This window comes from Sorex fumeus, unplaced genomic scaffold (genome assembly GCF_029834395.1).
Source record: "Sorex fumeus unplaced genomic scaffold, SorFum_2.1 ptg000083l, whole genome shotgun sequence".
Lineage (NCBI taxonomy): Eukaryota > Metazoa > Chordata > Mammalia > Eulipotyphla > Soricidae > Sorex > Sorex fumeus.
Window position 1 is genome coordinate 12,802,824 of NW_026606140.1, and position 17,288 is coordinate 12,820,111.

Genomic DNA, 17,288 nt, shown 5'->3' on the forward strand with positions numbered 1-17,288 from the left:
ACACACACAACGGTCAGGGACACACACACAAATCACAGGTAAGGACATACACACACAGACATCATGGGCAGGGACACACACATACACTCATGGGCAGGGACATGTGTCCACACACATACACACTCACAGGCAGGGACACACACTCATGGGCAGGGACACATGCACACACACACTCAAACACACATACATGAGCAGGAACCCACACATACACACAGACACACACAGACACACATTCACACACAGACAAACACACTGGCAGGTACCCACACACACGCACACACACGCGTACACACTTAGCAGGTAGACACACACAGGCAGGGACTCTACGCACACACACACAACATACTCACACAGATGCACACTTAGACACAGACACACGAATACATATATACACATGCAGATACACATATATACACAGAGACACACAGCCAAATACACACAAAGACGCAAATACACACAGACACACATACTTATGAGCAGACTCCCACACACCACACGTGTTTACAGACAGGTACTCGCCTACACACAGACAAACACACTGGCAGGTACCCACACGCGTGCACACACACACACGCGTACACACTTAGCAGCAGGGCGCACACCATGCACACCCGCTCTCGGCGCAGGGGTGGGGCCTCGCCGGGGCTGCTGGGCCCCCCTCACCCTGCCCGCGCCCCCCAGAAATACGTGCAGGACATCCTGCAGGAGCAGCTGGCCGAGCCCGTGTACCGCGCGCTCAAGGAGCAGGGGGGCCACATCTACGTGTGCGGGGACGTCACCATGGCGGCGGACGTGCTCAAGGCCGTGCAGCGCATCCTGGCCCAGCAGGGCCGGCTCTCGGCCGAGGACGCCGGCGTGTTTGTCAGCCGCCTGCGGGTGAGTGCGGGACGGGGGCGGGGACACGTGGGGTCCCTCCCCACAGAGGCGGGCGGGCACGTGGGAGGGACGGTGGCTGGAAGTGGACACGTGGACAAACCTCGGGGAGGGGGGCACAATGGACCGCCCTCTCCTCGCCCTGCCCCAGAAGCGCTGCCCTGGCCAGTGGCGCCAGTTGGGCACTGAGCAAGTTCCATCCCGGGAGATGGGACCAGCCCGTGGCCCTCCAGGTCGTCCCTGGAATATGCGGGCTGGGGAGGGCAGCCCCACAGCAGCCCCGCCTCCCAGGTGGACCAAGTGCCCCAGATGGGCAAGTTGGTGTCGCTGGCCGCCACCGGGCTCTGGGAGGGACCCGTGGAACCGCGCTTCCCTCAGGAGCGGCTGTTGGGTGTCACAGGCGCCAGGCTCTGGCTGGGGGCACCGCGGGGTTACACCGGGGGCACGTGGGGTGTCGCCCCAGAGACAGAACTGTGCAGAGCAAGGCGCGCACCCCTGCATGGACAGACGGACCAGCAGCGAAAGGGCAGGCAGACGGATGGACAAACAGATGGACAGATGGACAAACGAATGGGCGAATGAGCAGACAGATGGACAAACGGATGGACAGATGGACAAACGGATGGACAGATGGACAAATGAATGGGCAGACGGGCAGACAGATGAACAGACGGACAAGCAGACAGATGGGCAGACAGTGGCCTCGTTCAGACCCGCTGACTCGGCTTAGGCCCCTCTGTGCCTCCGCCTCCCCACTTGTGCCCATGTGCCCCCTGCTGCCCCCCCCACCGAGACACCTTCCCCTTCCCCTCAAAACCACCCCGTGGGTGAAGTCTGGACGCCCACCTCTCGCTCTGCCCACCAGTGCCAGGGGCCCGCAGGGACCCTGGACAGCAGAGCCGCAGCGCCCCCTTCCGATGAGCTCCTAAGCCCCCTCCCGCCAGTGTGCACACTCATTCCCCAGCCCACGCCCGCCACGGCGTCCATCTGGGTTGGCAATGGGCCTGGCCGGGTGGGGGACTGCAGGAGCAAGGGTCCTGGGGCCACAGCCAGTTTCTGGACTGAAGCAGAAGTGTCCAGAGGGTCCAGCACGGGGCCTGGGGGACCAGTGTGTGCGGGGCGGCCAGGGCCGAGCCTCTCTCACCTGGCCGAGCCTCTCTCAAACCGTCTTCTTTAGGGGTCCTCCATCCCGGCGGCGGGGGTGGGGGCGTGCTGTCTGCCCCCAAGTTGTGACTATGGACTGTTCCCCCACTTAGGATGACAACCGATACCACGAGGATATTTTTGGGGTCACCCTGCGAACGTACGAAGTGACCAACCGCCTTAGATCTGAATCCATTGCCTTCATTGAGGAAAGCAAAAAGGACACTGACGAGTAAGCTGCCCCCCACCACCCGCAGGGCCCTCACCCATAGTCAGGGACACCCACCTCCACGACCCTGGGTCCCCCTCACCCTGGGGTCCCCAACCCACAGCATCCGCTTCTGCAGGACCCGTTGAAAATGCACATTTCCAGCCACGCCGTAGACCTGCCGAGTGCGCCAGGGCTGAGATTCTGGGCACTGTGGCTTTCAGGTGACCCTGTGGGGTGCCCCCTTCCCCGAGAGCCCCAGCTGTGGGCCACGGCTTCTTCCTGGGGTGCCTGAAGCTGAAGCTCCACCCCCCACCTCTGCCTAGGGCTGACCTCCTACCCCATGCCCACCTTGCTGGAAATTTTCTCCCGGACACAAATTCCCATTGAACTATCGGGTCCGTTTCACTCACTGTCAGGCAGGGCTCAGAAGCCCGCGGGCACCACCAAGGCTGAGACTGCATCAGGGCGGAACTTTCCTCACTCCCAGGACACGCCGGCCTGAGTGGTCACATGGCCCGCCCGCCCCGCCCTCCCCTGCCCCCTTCCCCGCCACAAACAGTCCTGTCCACCACCCCCAAAGCCAAGCATGCCTGTTCAGGGCCCAGCTGCAGAGAGCGTACTCTGCACTCTCCGCTCCAGCCGGAGATGTGACCCCACCCCGGCCCGCCCCACACAGCCTCACCCAGCAGGTGCTGCCTTTAAAGGCTGCAGTTCCCGGGCTGGGGAGATAATGGAAGAGTTCAGGCGCTGAGGTTGAGTGTGGCCCCTCCTGTGTCAAGCCCCAGCACTGCACAGGGTCCCCCAAGGACCACCAGGAGCGATCCCTGAGCACAAAGCCACGAGTCAGCCCTGAGCACCACTCGGTGTGTCCCGAGGCAGGTGGTTCTATGACAGATGATGGAGGCCTTGCCCTGGGCCCAGTGCCTGGGTCCTCCCGCTCTCCTTAACGCCCTGCTGCCGGCCAGCACATGTCTGTCCACTAGCGACAAGCCCCTCTCAGGCGACTTTCTTTTGGGAGGGGGGGTCCCTGGTGCCACGCGACCTTGCCCCCGGCCCCGGCTCTAACTCGGCCTTTGCTCTGCAGGGTGTTCAGTTCCTAACTGGACCCTCCCGCGGCTGAGCTGGGAGGAGGCCCCACGCCGAGAGGACCATGTGGGTTTTGTAAGTGCGGACGCTACTGGACCTTTCCTCGGGCCCCCCGGGGACCCTGCTCTGCCTCTGCTCCCTCGTCGCTGTGCCCTGGTTGCCGTCCTCCCCGCTCGACCCCACCCAGCTCCTCCTGGGGTTCCCGCTGCAGCGCCGCCACCCTCTGCTCACGCCGCGACCGCTGGCCACGTCCCTCGCTTCCCACCAGCCAGACACGTCACGCGGACAGCTCGGGGCCGCCTGGTCCGGGCTCCCTGCAGGCCCCCGTGTCCAGCCGCCCCGCCGAGGCTCTCTCCTTCGTCTGCCCACGCCATGCTGTGCCATGCAGGGCACACGTGTGCCTGCACACGCCTCCGGTCCCATCCATCCCTGGGCACCGAGCCGCGTGTCCCCCACCGGTCTGTGTGCCCCCCACCTCGTCAGGGTCTGTGCCGTTTCCCCGTGGTGCTTGGACACTCCCTGGCTGTCCAGGCCACAGAGGGTCAGCCCCCTGGCTGAGCGTGACCACTAGTGAAAGGAGGGAAGGTGACAGCAAGCCAAGCCCTGGACCGGTGTCCCCCTGGGATGGACCAAGAGAGCCTCTGCCTGCGGCGGCCTCGCCCCAAGGACCTTCCCTGCTTTGTCACTGTGCGACTCTGGACCGTGCCTTGTCAGTGTCCCCTCGTGGTTTCGTCCCTACTCTGGAGAGTCCTGATGGGCTGAGCGTTTCCGTCCTGGAGTCTGGAGATCGTATCCGGTCCCTGTGACTCTGTCCTACCCTCCCACACCCCCTCCAGAGGGGCCATCTCCCACGGGGGCAAGGGGTCCTGATGGAAGCTCATGGGTCCGGGAATTCTAAGGGGAACCCCACAGAGCCCCATTCTCAACCTGATCAAACAATTGTGACATCTAAGTCATCCCGGGCTCGGCAGAGCTCGGCGCACCCGTTGCAGGGCCTGGGAGTGTCCCCTTGCTCTCTTAAGCGCCACACCCCGAGGGCCACGTCCAGTCCCCCACCTCCTGCCACCACCCCCCACGGGCCCCGCTCGTTGGGTCCTACTCGAAGGCGGGGTTCCCCGGGACACCCCACAGTCGACCTCCCTTTCTCGAAGCCCCGTTCGGGACCGGCCAAAGAGAAAGACGCCTCGGGAAGGCCACATGGGGGCTACCTAGAGAGACCCCCCAGGGCAAAGGTCAGACTCCAGCTCACCTCCTGCACCCTCCGGGTGGTGCCTGCCCACGCCCTGTGCCCCCACGGCTGTGCGCCAGCTATGAGCTCCCTGGCCCGGCCCCCTGCCAGTCTGCATGCCCACCTGCTCTCCGCAGCCTTCCCCGGCCACGCACTCTCCAACCCTTGGTGCCCTTGGAGAAGGCCCCCGGCCCCCTCCCCAGAGGTCAGCGGCAACCCAGGGACGCTTCCAGTGAAGAGAAGCTGAGGGCCAGCGCCCGCCCCGCTGCGGGCCAAGCAGGAAGGCTTTCCAGGAACACCCACCCATTAAGCAACCAGGAAGGGGCAAGGGTCGTCCTCTAGGGGGGAGTCCAAAGCAGCAATGCTCCCAGGATTCCCCAGCCCCTCACGCAGCTGCTTTGTAAGTCTGGGCTCTCGGAGATGGGACAGTGGCCAGCCCTGGAGTTCCTCATCCCCGCCAAAGCGGCTCCAGACTTTCGGGTCCGTCAGATCCTGCGCAGGTAGCTGCTGCCCTCTGGTGGTCATCTTGAGTCCAGGCCCAGGAGGTGAGGGCACGGGGCTGTGGGCCCTGAGGAGGGTCCCCCTCTCTTCCTGACAACCCCCCGCAAGGAGCCAGCGGAAGCGCCCCTCCATCTGACCAAAGGGGGCCCGGCTGGCAGGAGTACACTCCTCCCAGAAGGCTCTGGAATGTTGACCCCACCTTGGGTTTCAGAGGAAACAACAGCAGCCCCTGTTTGGGTGAGGGGGTGAGGGCTCCCAGGGGTGCTGCCGCCTGAGCCTGGAGAATGGGTTCACGGTCAGCCACCACCCTGTGGGCGCAGACAGGCCCCATCCCAGCAGCCCTGCCGGCCCGTCTGCGCCCGAACCACCAGGAGGACCCCCAAAAGGCCCCGGTTACGGGCCTGGTCCGCTGGCCGCTTTGGGGGCTTCTCTCGCTCTGCAGGACGCAGAAGGCACCCTCCTGTCTTCTGGAAGTTTCTGAGCATGCCATGGTGACCATCTCCACATACGCGGGGCTTGAGAAAGGGTCAGGGGGACCCCTACACACACACACACACACACACACACACACACACACACACAGCAGGTCTAAGACAGGCTGCCACGAAGAAGCAGGTCCAGGCACCAGGCAGTGCGAACTGCCAGCAGCCCAGCCTGGGAGAGCTCTGCGGTCGTGGGGAGATGGACAAAGTGGGAGAGGGACCGGGCACAGGTGAAGGGGGTACTCGTCACGGAGGAGGGTGGGCATCCGCATTTTTCTCCACCAGGAAGTTGAGTGGTTCGAGCTGTGCTTAGAGAAGCAGGTATGGGTGGAGAACAATCACCGGGGCCTGACGCACTGATAAGGCCTGCAGGGATGAACGCAGCTGGACCTGCGGAGCCAGGAGAGCTCTGTGTTCTCGCCCGAGGCTGAGGAATGTGGCCAGGGTGGGAATGTGGCACCGGGCCAGGCCAACCCTTCCAGAGATGAGGGCGCCACAGCCTGATGGACAGACGGACAGGCCTCCGAGGTGAGACCCACCCTGGGCAGCCTCCTGCTCCAGCTTTAGAAGGAGGTGAGGGGTTGCCCTGTGTTCGGAACAGGTCACCCGGGGGGGCTCTGACCCAGACCCCCAGGCCCGGCCCTGCTGCCCCAGTCTGTGCCTGCCACAGCACATCTTGCTGGTGCAGCCGGCAGCAAGGAGGCCCCCCACGTCCCCCTGACTGCCCAGGGCCCGGCCCCACCCCGGTGGGCTCTCCCTAGCCCTCCCCAGGCATCTGCGTGGCTCAGAGGTGAAAGGGCAGCCCCAGGGGACGTTTGAGCGGCTGGGTCACCCCATTTTGCCCCCACAAGCTTCACTGCAACCTGCCGGCTGGGCTTAGGGAGCGGGCATCCCCCGTGGCCCACCGCCCAGCCCTGTCCATCAGCCCGTGTCCACGGCCTCTGCTTGAGGACCAAGTCAGCCTCGGTCCCCCAAGCCACCCCCCAGGGCAGGGGTCCCCATGCCTGCCTGCCTGCGTGGATGCTGTCCCCCCCCGCCCCGCCCCGCCCCAGGCTTCCCAAAGAAGACTGCACACCGCGGGGGTGGGGGGTCTCAGCTCCTGAAGACCCTGTGCGGGCTCTGGTGGGCGCCACTGTGTCTGCAGCTGGAGAATCTCCTGGGGTGCTGCTGTGCGCAGGGACCTTGCCCTCCCTGCTGCTGCCCCCCGGCAGGGCTCTCAGACCTGGCCCAGGGCCCGGCCACCCACCGAGTCAGGAGTTCGGGCTCTTCACTGCAGCCAAGCCGCCCCGACGCCCCCTGACACAAGGATGACGGGGCTGACAGGGAGAGGCTCCTGGTCGAGACCCCCGTTCCCCACCTAGGGTTCCCAAGCTGTGTCTGAAGGTCCTCTGTGCATGCACGCGAGTATACACACACACACATACATACACACACACGCACACGCATGTGCGCGTGCACACACAACACGCGTTCACACACACACGCACGCGCGCATAAACACATACACTCCGTTTCCGCCCTGTTGTGTTGTCACCATGATTGTTCAGTCCCCACTCTGGGCTCAGCCATGGTTTTCCGGAATCTTCTGGGCTACCCCATGGGCTTCCATCCCGAGACTGGGGGGTGGGTGCAGCTCACGCGTGCTGTCAGACTCTGGGAGCCCCCACTTCTGAGCTCGAAGCTGCTAGTCTCTGCCCTCCCGCCCCCTCCCCATGTCCTGTGCACCCCAGCCCCTTCCCCGGGGGCCACCGCTGCCCCCCGCCTGGCGAGGTTGTCCAGGCCGAGCTCGCCGCATGCTCCTCTGTATCGCGCTCACCTCCGCCTCGGACAGCGTCTCCGTCTCCTCCCGCCCACCGTGTGCATCCTGGAAACAATATTAAAACGTGGGCTCGCTGACCGCCTGGCGTCCTCTGTCTTGTGTGTGCGGACTTCTCACCCTGGCCGCCCCCCGGGAGGCCCCTGGCGAGGCAGGTGGCCAGGGGAGAGCCCAGCCGCTTCACCCAACCCGGCCGAGAATTCTGAAGAGCCCCTTTCAGGGCTGTCCAGTTTGGGAAAAGAAAACCCCCAGTGTGGGGGCCGGAGCGATAGGACAGTGGGGAGGGCGTTTGCCTCGCACATGGTCGAGCCGCGTTCGCTCCCCAGCATTCCATATGGTCCCCCAAGCACTGCCAGGAGTGATTCCTGTGTGCAGAGCCAGGATTTATTGCCTGAGAACCACAGGGTTCACCCCCCCCCCCCAAAAAAAACAACCAAAAACAACCAAAGGGGGGGAAAAATCATAGGGTTTTGGGCCAGAGAACAGCAGGGAGGGTGCTGGCCTTGCCTGTGGCTGACCTGGTTTCATCCCGAGCAGCCCATAAGGTTCCCTTGAGCCCTGCCAGGAGTGATCCCTGAGCACAGAGCCAGTAGTAAGCCTGAATTTCACTAGGGGTGGCCCAACAAACAGAACCTGAAGTTTCAGGGCTGGACCAATATAGCGGGGAGGGTCATGGCCGGGTTCAATCTCCGGCATCCCATAGTATCCCCTGAGCACTGCCAGGAGTAATTCCTGAGTACAGAGCCAGGAGTAACCCCTAAGCATCACTGGCTGTGACCTAAAAAGTCAAAAGTAGTAGCACTGTCCTCCCGTTGTTCATCGATTTGCTCAAGCGGGCCCAGTAACGTCTCCATTGTGAGACTTGTTGTAACTGTGTTTGGCATATCGAATACGATTTCGTCATGGGGAGCTTGCCAGGCTTTGCCGTGTGGGTGAAATACTCTCGGTAGCTTGCCGGGCTCTCCGAGAGGGGCGGAGGAATCGAACCTGGCGGCTTGCAAGGCAAATACCCTACCGCTGTGCTATCGCAAAAAAAAACTGCTTCCCTTTATCGGGGTCCAGGCAGCTCCCAGGGCCCACGAGTGCTCAGAAGCACAAAGATGACCAAGGCCAGCGTAAGTGCCCAGATGTGGAAGATCATGCAAGGATGCGGAGTGGGCAGGGACGTCACACGCCATGTAACAGGGTTGTGGCCTCTGTTCAGGTGTGGGGCATCATGAAATCAGAGCTCAGCTGGGCCCTGCCCCCCCCCCCCCCCCCCCGCCCCACGCCAGAAGTTAGCCTCCCTGGCAGAAGTTAAATTGTTGATGGTTCATGGCTGGGCAGTGCAGGCGTCACAAGAGTGCCCTCGTGCAGGACCATTGCTCCGCCCAAGTGAAAACTTGGGAAACCGAGGCAAGAGAAGTTTAGCCCCTCTGTGCCAGGTCAGCTGAGCTAGGAGCTGCTAGTGGGGGCATCCGGGCCCCCACCCCTCAGACCCTGCAGTCCACCTGCTTCACCACCACCCCTGCAGCCCAAGCCGGGAGAACAACCTCTGTCCAGCTTCCGAGCTGCGTGTGCGACTGTGTAAGTCCCCCGCCTCGCGGACGGTCATTTCTCCCAGGACTGATCACTGCAACCTCACAGCATCGCTATAGAGCAGGCCAGACGGAGAGGGCCGAGATACGACCAGGCTAACGCTCCCAGGTCTGGCTTTTTCCTTTTCTCCTCCCCTTCCTCTGACTGATGCCTCCACTACCTCGTCAAGGCCCACCAAGACTCAGGCCTGGGTTTCTCGCATCTCCTCACCAGAACCGGTCCTTTTCCAAAAGACCATTCCCAAGCTCAGAGAGCGAAAGTGCGAGAGGGAAGGCTTTTGCCTTGCCAGTGACCGCTTGCCTCTGCCTGCCCTAGTCTGACCCCCTGGCAGTGTGAAAGGTCCCCTGAGCACCAGCAGGGGCCACATGTGAGCACTGAGCTGCCAGGAGCCCCTGAGCATGGCCGAACGTCATGAAACCAGTGCCCCAAGTTCCCTATCTCCGCCCCCCCCCCACTCCAAAAAGGCAATTCCTGATCTTTTCTCCTGCCCCGTTTTCTCACTAACGTTCTTGGGGGTGGGATGGGAATGGGGTCGCAATTCCGGCTCCACCGTGAGGGGGGATTTTTATTGTTGTTTTGGTTTGGGGGTCACACCCAGTGATGCTCAGGGCTTACTCCTGGCTCTGCACTCAGGGATCGCTCCTGTGGGCATGGGGGGTAGGGGCGGTAGGGTCTATGGGATGCAAGGCCAGCACCGGGCCTGTCGCTCCTGGCCCTCCCCAGTGAGTTGGATAGGGTCAGTCTCGGTGTTTGGACACACGTCAGCATTTGCGTCCTTCCTGTCTGGGTGCCTCTGGTTTCCTGGCAACCAAGTGAGGTGTTCCAGCTGACACCAGAATCCCGAACCTTCCACACAGCCGAGTCAAAAGGACAAAGGCAGCGGGGGGGATTTTTGGAGAGCCCGGGGATAGACTCCCCCCGCCCCATTCTAATAGCGGTGTTGGGGGGGTGTATTTTCACAGTGAAATGGCAAAACAAAAAAATGCTTATGGTTTCCTTCTGGTGTTTTTGGTCAAACTGCAGAAGAGAGGGAAGGTATTGATAATTGGTGATCGGAAAAAGAGCTTAACACAGCCACACACCGGAAATCGTTCCGACAAGGGCCTCTGGGAACACATCAGATGAAGTTCATCAAATGGCACCAGAGTCCAACCAGAGTAATTAGGAACGGGATTCCCTGAAGCCAGTTGGGGCCCGGGGCTGCAAGGTGGGAGGCCGACCCCAGTTGGATCTTTGGTATTCCGTAAGGTCCCTCAAGCCTCTCCAGGAATGGTCCATGAGTACAAGCCCTGAGCACCGCTGGGAGTGGCCCGATCCAACACCACCAAAAAGAAAAAGTAACATTTTAAAAGAAAAAACAGCATCTGACTTGGGCCGGAGCGATAGCCCAGCGGGTAGGGCGTTTGCCTTGCACGTGGCCGACCTGGGTTCGGTCCCCAGCATCCCATATGGTCCCCCAAGCACCGCCAGGAGTAATTCCTGAGTGCAGAGCCAGGAATGACCCCTGAGCATCGCTTGGTGTGACACGAAAAGCAAAAAAAAAAAACAAAAACAAAAAAAAAACAGTGTCTGACTCTACTAATCTGGGGACCAGAGACTGCCTCTCTGTAACTTGACTTTGCATTTATTTGGGGGTGATGGGGGTATTCCCAGCTGCTCATACCCAGCAGTGCCAGCTCCACACAGGGGCAGAACCCGTTCCTTGTCACACAGGGTCAAGAGTTAAGGTGCGGGCAATGCAAGGAAGCCTCCGAGATCCCCCTGACACATGCACGGCGTCCAGCACACGGGATGCCTTCAGCATCTCGGGGGCCTGCGTTCCTGAGTCCCTAATGGCAAGGCCGCTATTGGCAGCAAAACTGCGGGAGAAATCTGCAAAGTGGGAAACACCTGCCCCTTCCCCTAGCTGAGGGCTGCACACCGACCCCAAACTGCCTGAAGTCCGCCTCTAGCTCAAAGGCATCTGGCACCACCAGGAGCGGAGGAGGGCTCTCCCCTCCCCCACACCCTCAGTACCTATGCTGCGGTTTCTGGGCCTCCCACTGCCCCCCCACTCTAGCTGGAAAGCCCACCCCCCACTCTCTGGTTTGGGCTGTCTCACTATATGCCTTGGCACCTCAGAGGGACTGCTTTGGAGTAGGGGAGAGGGGGGAGGAGGGAGAGGAGGAGAGGGAGAGAGAGAGAAGGGGGGAGGAGGGAGGGTGGGAGAGGAGAGAAGGAGAGAGGGAGGGAGGGAAGGAGGTAAGAAGGGAGAGGGGGAGAGGGAGACAGAAGGAGGGATGGAGGGAGAGGAAGAGAGGGAGAGAAAGAGAGAGAGAGCGCTGTCCTCTGTTTCAAGAAGGAGGAAGAGGAGGAGAGGGAGAGAGAGAGAGAGAGGGAAGGAGGGAGGGGGAGAGAGAGAGAAGAAGGGAGAGTGGGAGAGGGAGAGAGGGAGCAGAGGAGAGAGAGAGAGCAGAGAGAGCGCGCTCTCCTCGTTGCAAGAACGCCAGCCAGCCGTCAGAGGCTGCATCCAGACAGGCACAAGGAAAGGGGGTGCCCTCCCTACAGGCCGGAAGTGGCAAGGAAGGGGCTTCGGCAAGAGCCCCCTGAAACTCAGCTCAGCTTTATTTTAGCCTCCTCAGGGGGGCTGGGTCCCCCCCACCCCCGCGGGAACTCCCGGATCACAGGCCTGGGTTCCACGGGAGCCACAGCAGGTGCCAGTGCATTTGTGCTGTTAGGAACCACTTAGCTGTAGTTATTTGTGACAAAGAATGCAAAATGGATCCGAAACTCGCCTTTGCTCCGGCCCCCGCCCCTCCCAGGTCCCAGAAGCCCCCGCTGTTCCTGCCCAGACTCACCCCAACCTCCTCCTCACATCTCTGACTCCCCTGCTGCTCCCCTCTTACTGTGAGGCCCCTCCCCATCTCTGGAGTCCCGGTCTAGAGACCCCAAGTCCCACTACGGGGGGAGGGGGGGCATGTGCTTGGGCCATCAGGCCGCACCTGTCACGAGGAGCCCCAAGGAGGACTCCGAACTCTGCTTGGGGCCTCGCACACAGCCAGGGTCAGTGAGGGGCCCTGGTCCTCCTCCCCACAGCGCCGTCTGCCCCCGGGGGCTCCTGAGGGTCCAGAGTCTGGGGGCCCAGGGTGGGAGTTGGCAGGGTGGGGGAAGATCCCTGAATTCACTCCAGCTGCCTGGGAAGGGGACCGTGATCCGGATTGGGTCCTCTTGACTCGGGCCCAGAGTTCCGGAAAATCGTTTGGCGTCCCCACTTGTACCAACTGCGCACCTGAGCTTCCGTTAATGAAGTGACTTTGGAAAAGCACCTAATGAGGGCTGGTTGCCCAGGAAACCGGTCCTGGGAATGTGCGTGATTGTGACTGCGATGGTGTGATTGGAGGTGGCCTAGCTGGGGGGGCGGGGGTGTCGCTCGCCAGGGACCAGGGGAGCCTGTCACAGTATGGCATGGCCCCCTGACCCCCAAAGACTGACGGCCGGAAGCGGGGGAGCACCCCCAACCCCACCGCGTTCCTTGCTCTCTGTCTCTCTTCCACCTGGCTCTTCCTAATGACCAATACATTGGGGGGTGGGGGGGGCTCTTGCCAGTTCTGGGAGCTTTGAGAGCTGAAGAATAGAAGCTGAGGAGGCAGCTGGGGGAAGGGGCCCGGGTCTTTGTCAGAAGGAGACGCGGGGGACCGGAAGGGAAGCCGCGAGGGACGAGGGACGGAAGCTTTGGGATCTGCTAGTTCCAGACAGTGTCAGTGTGACTTGTTGGGTGGGCTGCCCTAGTGGCCTTGGTGACAGGGGGTGGGAGGTGTTCACAGGTTTTGGGGACCCACTTGACAGTCCTGCAGAGATTTGGGGGTCTAGGTCTAAGCCACCCGAACAAAAAGCAAAGGTTGAGCTCACCCTACCCCCCTCAGAGGCCCACCGCCACGTTTCACGTGCTGGGAGCTCCCCAGGGTTGGGCCCTGCCCGACACCCCACCTCTTACTGGGAGGAGAGACAGTGAGGAGGAGGCCTTTTTGAGGGCTCATCCCCAGCAGTTCCGGGCCATCAGGACTCCTCGTGGCAGTGCTCAGACCCAGACGTGTGAGATGCTGGCCTGGTGGGGTCTGCAGAGCCAAGGGGTCAAGAGAATTGAATTTAGGGTCTCATGAGTAGTTCAAGAAGAACAGGGTAAAGCATGATGTGACTGGGGTGCAGGGGGGAGCAGGGGGAGATGGTACAGGGACAAAGGCACAGGAAACCCCAGTTCTACCCCCAACACCGCACAGGGTCCCCCAAGACCAGGAGTGCTCTCTGAGCACCACCACCAGCTGCAGCCCAAACCCAGAAACGACAAACAAAAAGCGATTTCTGGGCCTAGAGCGATAGCACAGCGGGGAGGGCATTTGCCTTGCACTCAGCCAACCCAGGTTCGATTCCCAGCATCCCATAGGGTCACCCAAGCACCGCCAGGAGTAATTCCTGAGTTCATGAACCAGGAGTAACCCCTGTGCATCGCCGGGTGTGACCCAAAAAGAAAAAAAAAGCGATTTCTGCCCAGGAGAAAGGAAAAGGGATGTGTGTGAGGCCAGTGTGGGTGTTGTACTGAGGGGGGCGGCTTCAGAAGGCACGAAGCAGGCACAGCACCCTAGGGTCAGCCGGGCGGGCCTCAGCGGGGGATCCAGGGGAATTGTCTGCCATAGAGGCAGAGGAGAGTTGGGATGGCGGGTGTACTGGGGACACTGGTGGTGGAGAATGTGCACTGGTGGAGGGGTGGGGGTTTGATCATTGGATGACTGAAACTCAAACAGGAACGTTTGTAACTGTATCTCACGGTGATTCAATTAAAAAAATGATGATTTGAAAAAAAAAAAAAAACAACACAGTGCAGGGGCCCAGGCTCTCTCCCTGCATGTGACCAAGCCCAGTCTGTGAGCACTGCTGGGCGGCCACCCTTGAGCAAAGAACTGGGACTTAGCCCCCAGCACCAATGGGTGTGGCCCAACCTCTTCACTACCTCTCCAAAAAAAAAAAAAAAAACCACGGGGGGCTGGAGAGATAGTATAGTGGGTGGGATGCTTGTCTTGCATGTGGTTTAGTTGTGTTCAGTCCCCAACACCACATATGGTCCCTTGAGCCTTGCCAGGAGTAAGCCTTGAACACTGCCAGGCATGGCCCCAAACCCGAGGTTTTTTTTTTTTTTTGCTTTTTGGGTCACACTGGTGATGCTCCGGGGTTACTCCTGGCTATGCACTCAGGAATCACTCCGGGTGGTGTTCGGGGGACCATATGGGATGCTGGGAGTCGAACCCAGGTCAGCCCCGTGCAAGGCAAATACCCTACCCGCTGTGCTATCACTCCAGCCTCAAAGCTGAACATATTTAAGAAGTCACAGAAAAGGGTCACAAAGAGAACTCAAATCCGTGCTTCCCATGTGGGAGTTCTGGGTTTGATATCCAGCACCACAGGGTCTTTGGATCATTGTCAGTTGTGACCCCCCCACCACCCCCACCACCATGCAACAATTCAGGAATAGACCAGATCATCCCTGGGGCAGACACCCAAAGCAAACAAGATTGTGGCCCAGCTTACATACAGAGCATATACTGGAAAGTGCTTTTTCAGGGACCAGAGCGATAGTACAGTGGGCAGGGCATTTGCCTTGCACACGGTCGACCCAGGTTCGGTCCCCAGCATCCCATAGGGTCCCCCGAACACCGCCCGGAGTGATTCCTGAGTGCATAGCCAGGAGTAACCCCCGAGCATCACCAGTGTGACCAAAAAAGCCACCAAAAAAAGTGCTTTTTCAGTGTACAATTCAGTGGCATTCATGACAACCATAGTGTCCAGTGAGAGTCTCTATACCTCTTCAGGACTTTGTCATTTCTCGGAAGTCCTTTCTGTCCCCACAAAGCAGTAACACCTCACCCCCACCTCCCGCCCACCCCGGGGAGCCTCCAGCCCCGGGAATGCGTCTCTTCCAGAGGCCTCCACTAAGCGGGCCTTTGTCCTTCTTCAGTATCTGGCTCCTCGGGCCGATTGTCCTGTGCTTCCCACAGGGGTCAATGCCTCATCCTTCTGGGGCAGGACAAAAATATTTCACTGGACACAGCATCCTCCCTCTTGCAAATCTTTTCAAAGGCAAAATAAGCTTTTGTGCCAGAATCTAGACCCAAGGATGTTCTCTGCTGTGGGGGGGGAGGGATGGGCGCGGAGGGAGGGGTCCCTGGGAAACATCTCAGGGAGGTGGAAATTTCTAGAGAGCCTATGTCCCTGACTCTTTTGACCTGGGGGTGGGGCGCACACAGCTGCAGCCACCTGCTTGTGGGCTGCCGTGAGAATCTGGACACAGGCGATTAACGAGCACAGAGTGTTCCAGCGGGCAGGAAAGCATGAAGCCAAGATGCTTTCCCCGTTAGCCAAGGCCAAATCTGCCGCCATCGGGGGCCATGCAATCAGGGACGGTATTAAAATAAATTGAGATTTTTTTTTTCTCTTTGTGGTCCACTTCCTCAGGGGGGTGGTCAGTGACGCGTCCGGTCACCTCAGATCCTGGCTAGCCTCTTCAGGGTCACGGGGAGGAATCCCTCAGATCGGCAGCTTCCCGTGTCTCTCTCACAACGCCTAGGTCATCCTCGGTGCCAGGACAGAAGGACAGGAGGGCCTGGTGCCATGGACAAGAAAGTAATGGGCGATGGGGGAATGGAGCAGCTCGGGGGCTGGAACACATGCCAGGCTTGCACGAGGTCCTGGGTTCAACCCCTGGCACCATGTGGCATCCACAGAGCCACTGGGTATACCCAGAAGAGCAGCGGGGAGAAACGCTGGTCTCCCGCTTTCCATCTCCTGGCTTGGAGACTTGATGAAGGTCTGAGCATCAGAAAGACTGTCACATTTCCAGGACAGGGGCAGAAGCAGGGGGCCCTCGGGAGCCCCTCTGGAGACATGGAGTGAGACAGTAGTCAAAAAAAAAAAAAGAAAAGAATGGAACTTGGAGAAAAAGAGAAGAAAATTGTCTCCCTCTTTTTTACCCCTCCAAAGTTTCCCTGCAGAAATATGAAAAATGAATCCTCACCTGAGTGATGCCTCACCCTTTTCCTGGGGTCCATGAGATGGACAGAGGGATGTGCACAGGTGGGTGGGCACAGATCAAGAGGCCTATCATCACCCGGTTCCAATTCAGAACTGTCACATGCGCGCGCGTGCGCACACACACACACACAGAGCCCTTTCCCTTGCCACTGCTCACAAATTCAAACACACACACACACACACACAACACATAGCCCTTTCCCTTGCCACTGCTCACAAATTCAAACACACACACACACACACACACAACACATAGCCCTTTCCCTCCCTGCTACTCACAAATTCAAACACACACACACAGAGCCCTTTCCCTTGCCACTGCTCACAAATTCAAACACACACACACACACACACACAACACATAGCCCTTTCCCTCCCTGCTACTCACAAATTCAAACACACACACACAGAGCCCTTTCCCTTGCCACTGCTCACAAATTCAAACACACACACACACAACACACAGCCCTTTCCCTCCCCGCTACTCACAAATTCAAACACACACACACACACACAGAGCCCTTTCCCTTGCCACTGCTCACAAATTCAAACACACACACACAACACACAGCCCTTTCCCTCCCCGCTACTCACAAATTCAAACACACACACACACACATACACACACACAGAGCCCTTTCCCTTGCCACTGCTCACAAATTCAAACACACACACACACACAACACAGCCCTTTCCCTCCCCTCTACTCACAAATTCAAACACACACACAGAGCCCTTTCCCTTGCCACTGCTCACAAATTCAAACACACACACAGAGCCCTTTCCCTTGCCACTGCTCACAAATTCAAACACACACACACACACACACATACAACACAGCCCTTTTTCTCCCCGCTACTCACAAATTCAAACACACATACACATTTCTTTGAAGTGGCTGTGTTTGGGGTCATTTGTTCCTCTGCAATGGTCATGCGTGGCCGGCTCCGTCAAGAAGATCTCTGGCAGGAAATGTGGCTCCCCGGTGGGCCTTGCAGGTCTGAGACCCTGGGTTCAATCCCCACGACCACACGGTTCCCTAAGCACCACCAGGAGAGACCCCCACCAAACTGGAAGTGGCCCCTGAACACGACTGCGTGAGACCCCTGCCACCAACCACCAAGGGAGCTGCTGGGGTCGCCTGCTCTGTAGCCGAGGGGAGGGAGGCGGGCAGAGCTGAGTAAGCACCCTGGGATCTGCGGATCTGTCTGACTTGGGGAAGGGGGTGGCGGCAGGCAGGCAGGCAGGCATGAGCCTGTGCGGGTGGGGCTATTCCTGCTGAAGAGCAGGGGCTCTAAGGGGGCCGAACCC

At 59.9% G+C, this 17,288-nt stretch overlaps 1 protein-coding gene across 1 annotated transcript in view; it reads left to right on the forward strand.

The window, feature by feature from the left end:
• The window catches only part of NOS1 (nitric oxide synthase 1), a 50,328-nt gene extending 46,904 nt beyond the window's left edge, over positions 1 to 3,424 (forward strand). The window contains exons 26-28 of the mRNA XM_056131056.1: positions 682 to 876; positions 2,130 to 2,248; positions 3,312 to 3,424. Of these exons, the coding sequence (XP_055987031.1) occupies positions 682 to 876; positions 2,130 to 2,248; positions 3,312 to 3,327 (330 nt within the window). The 3' untranslated portion in view covers positions 3,328 to 3,424. The remainder of the gene's footprint in view (positions 1 to 681; positions 877 to 2,129; positions 2,249 to 3,311) is intronic.
• The last annotated feature ends 13,864 nt before the right edge of the window (positions 3,425 to 17,288 follow it).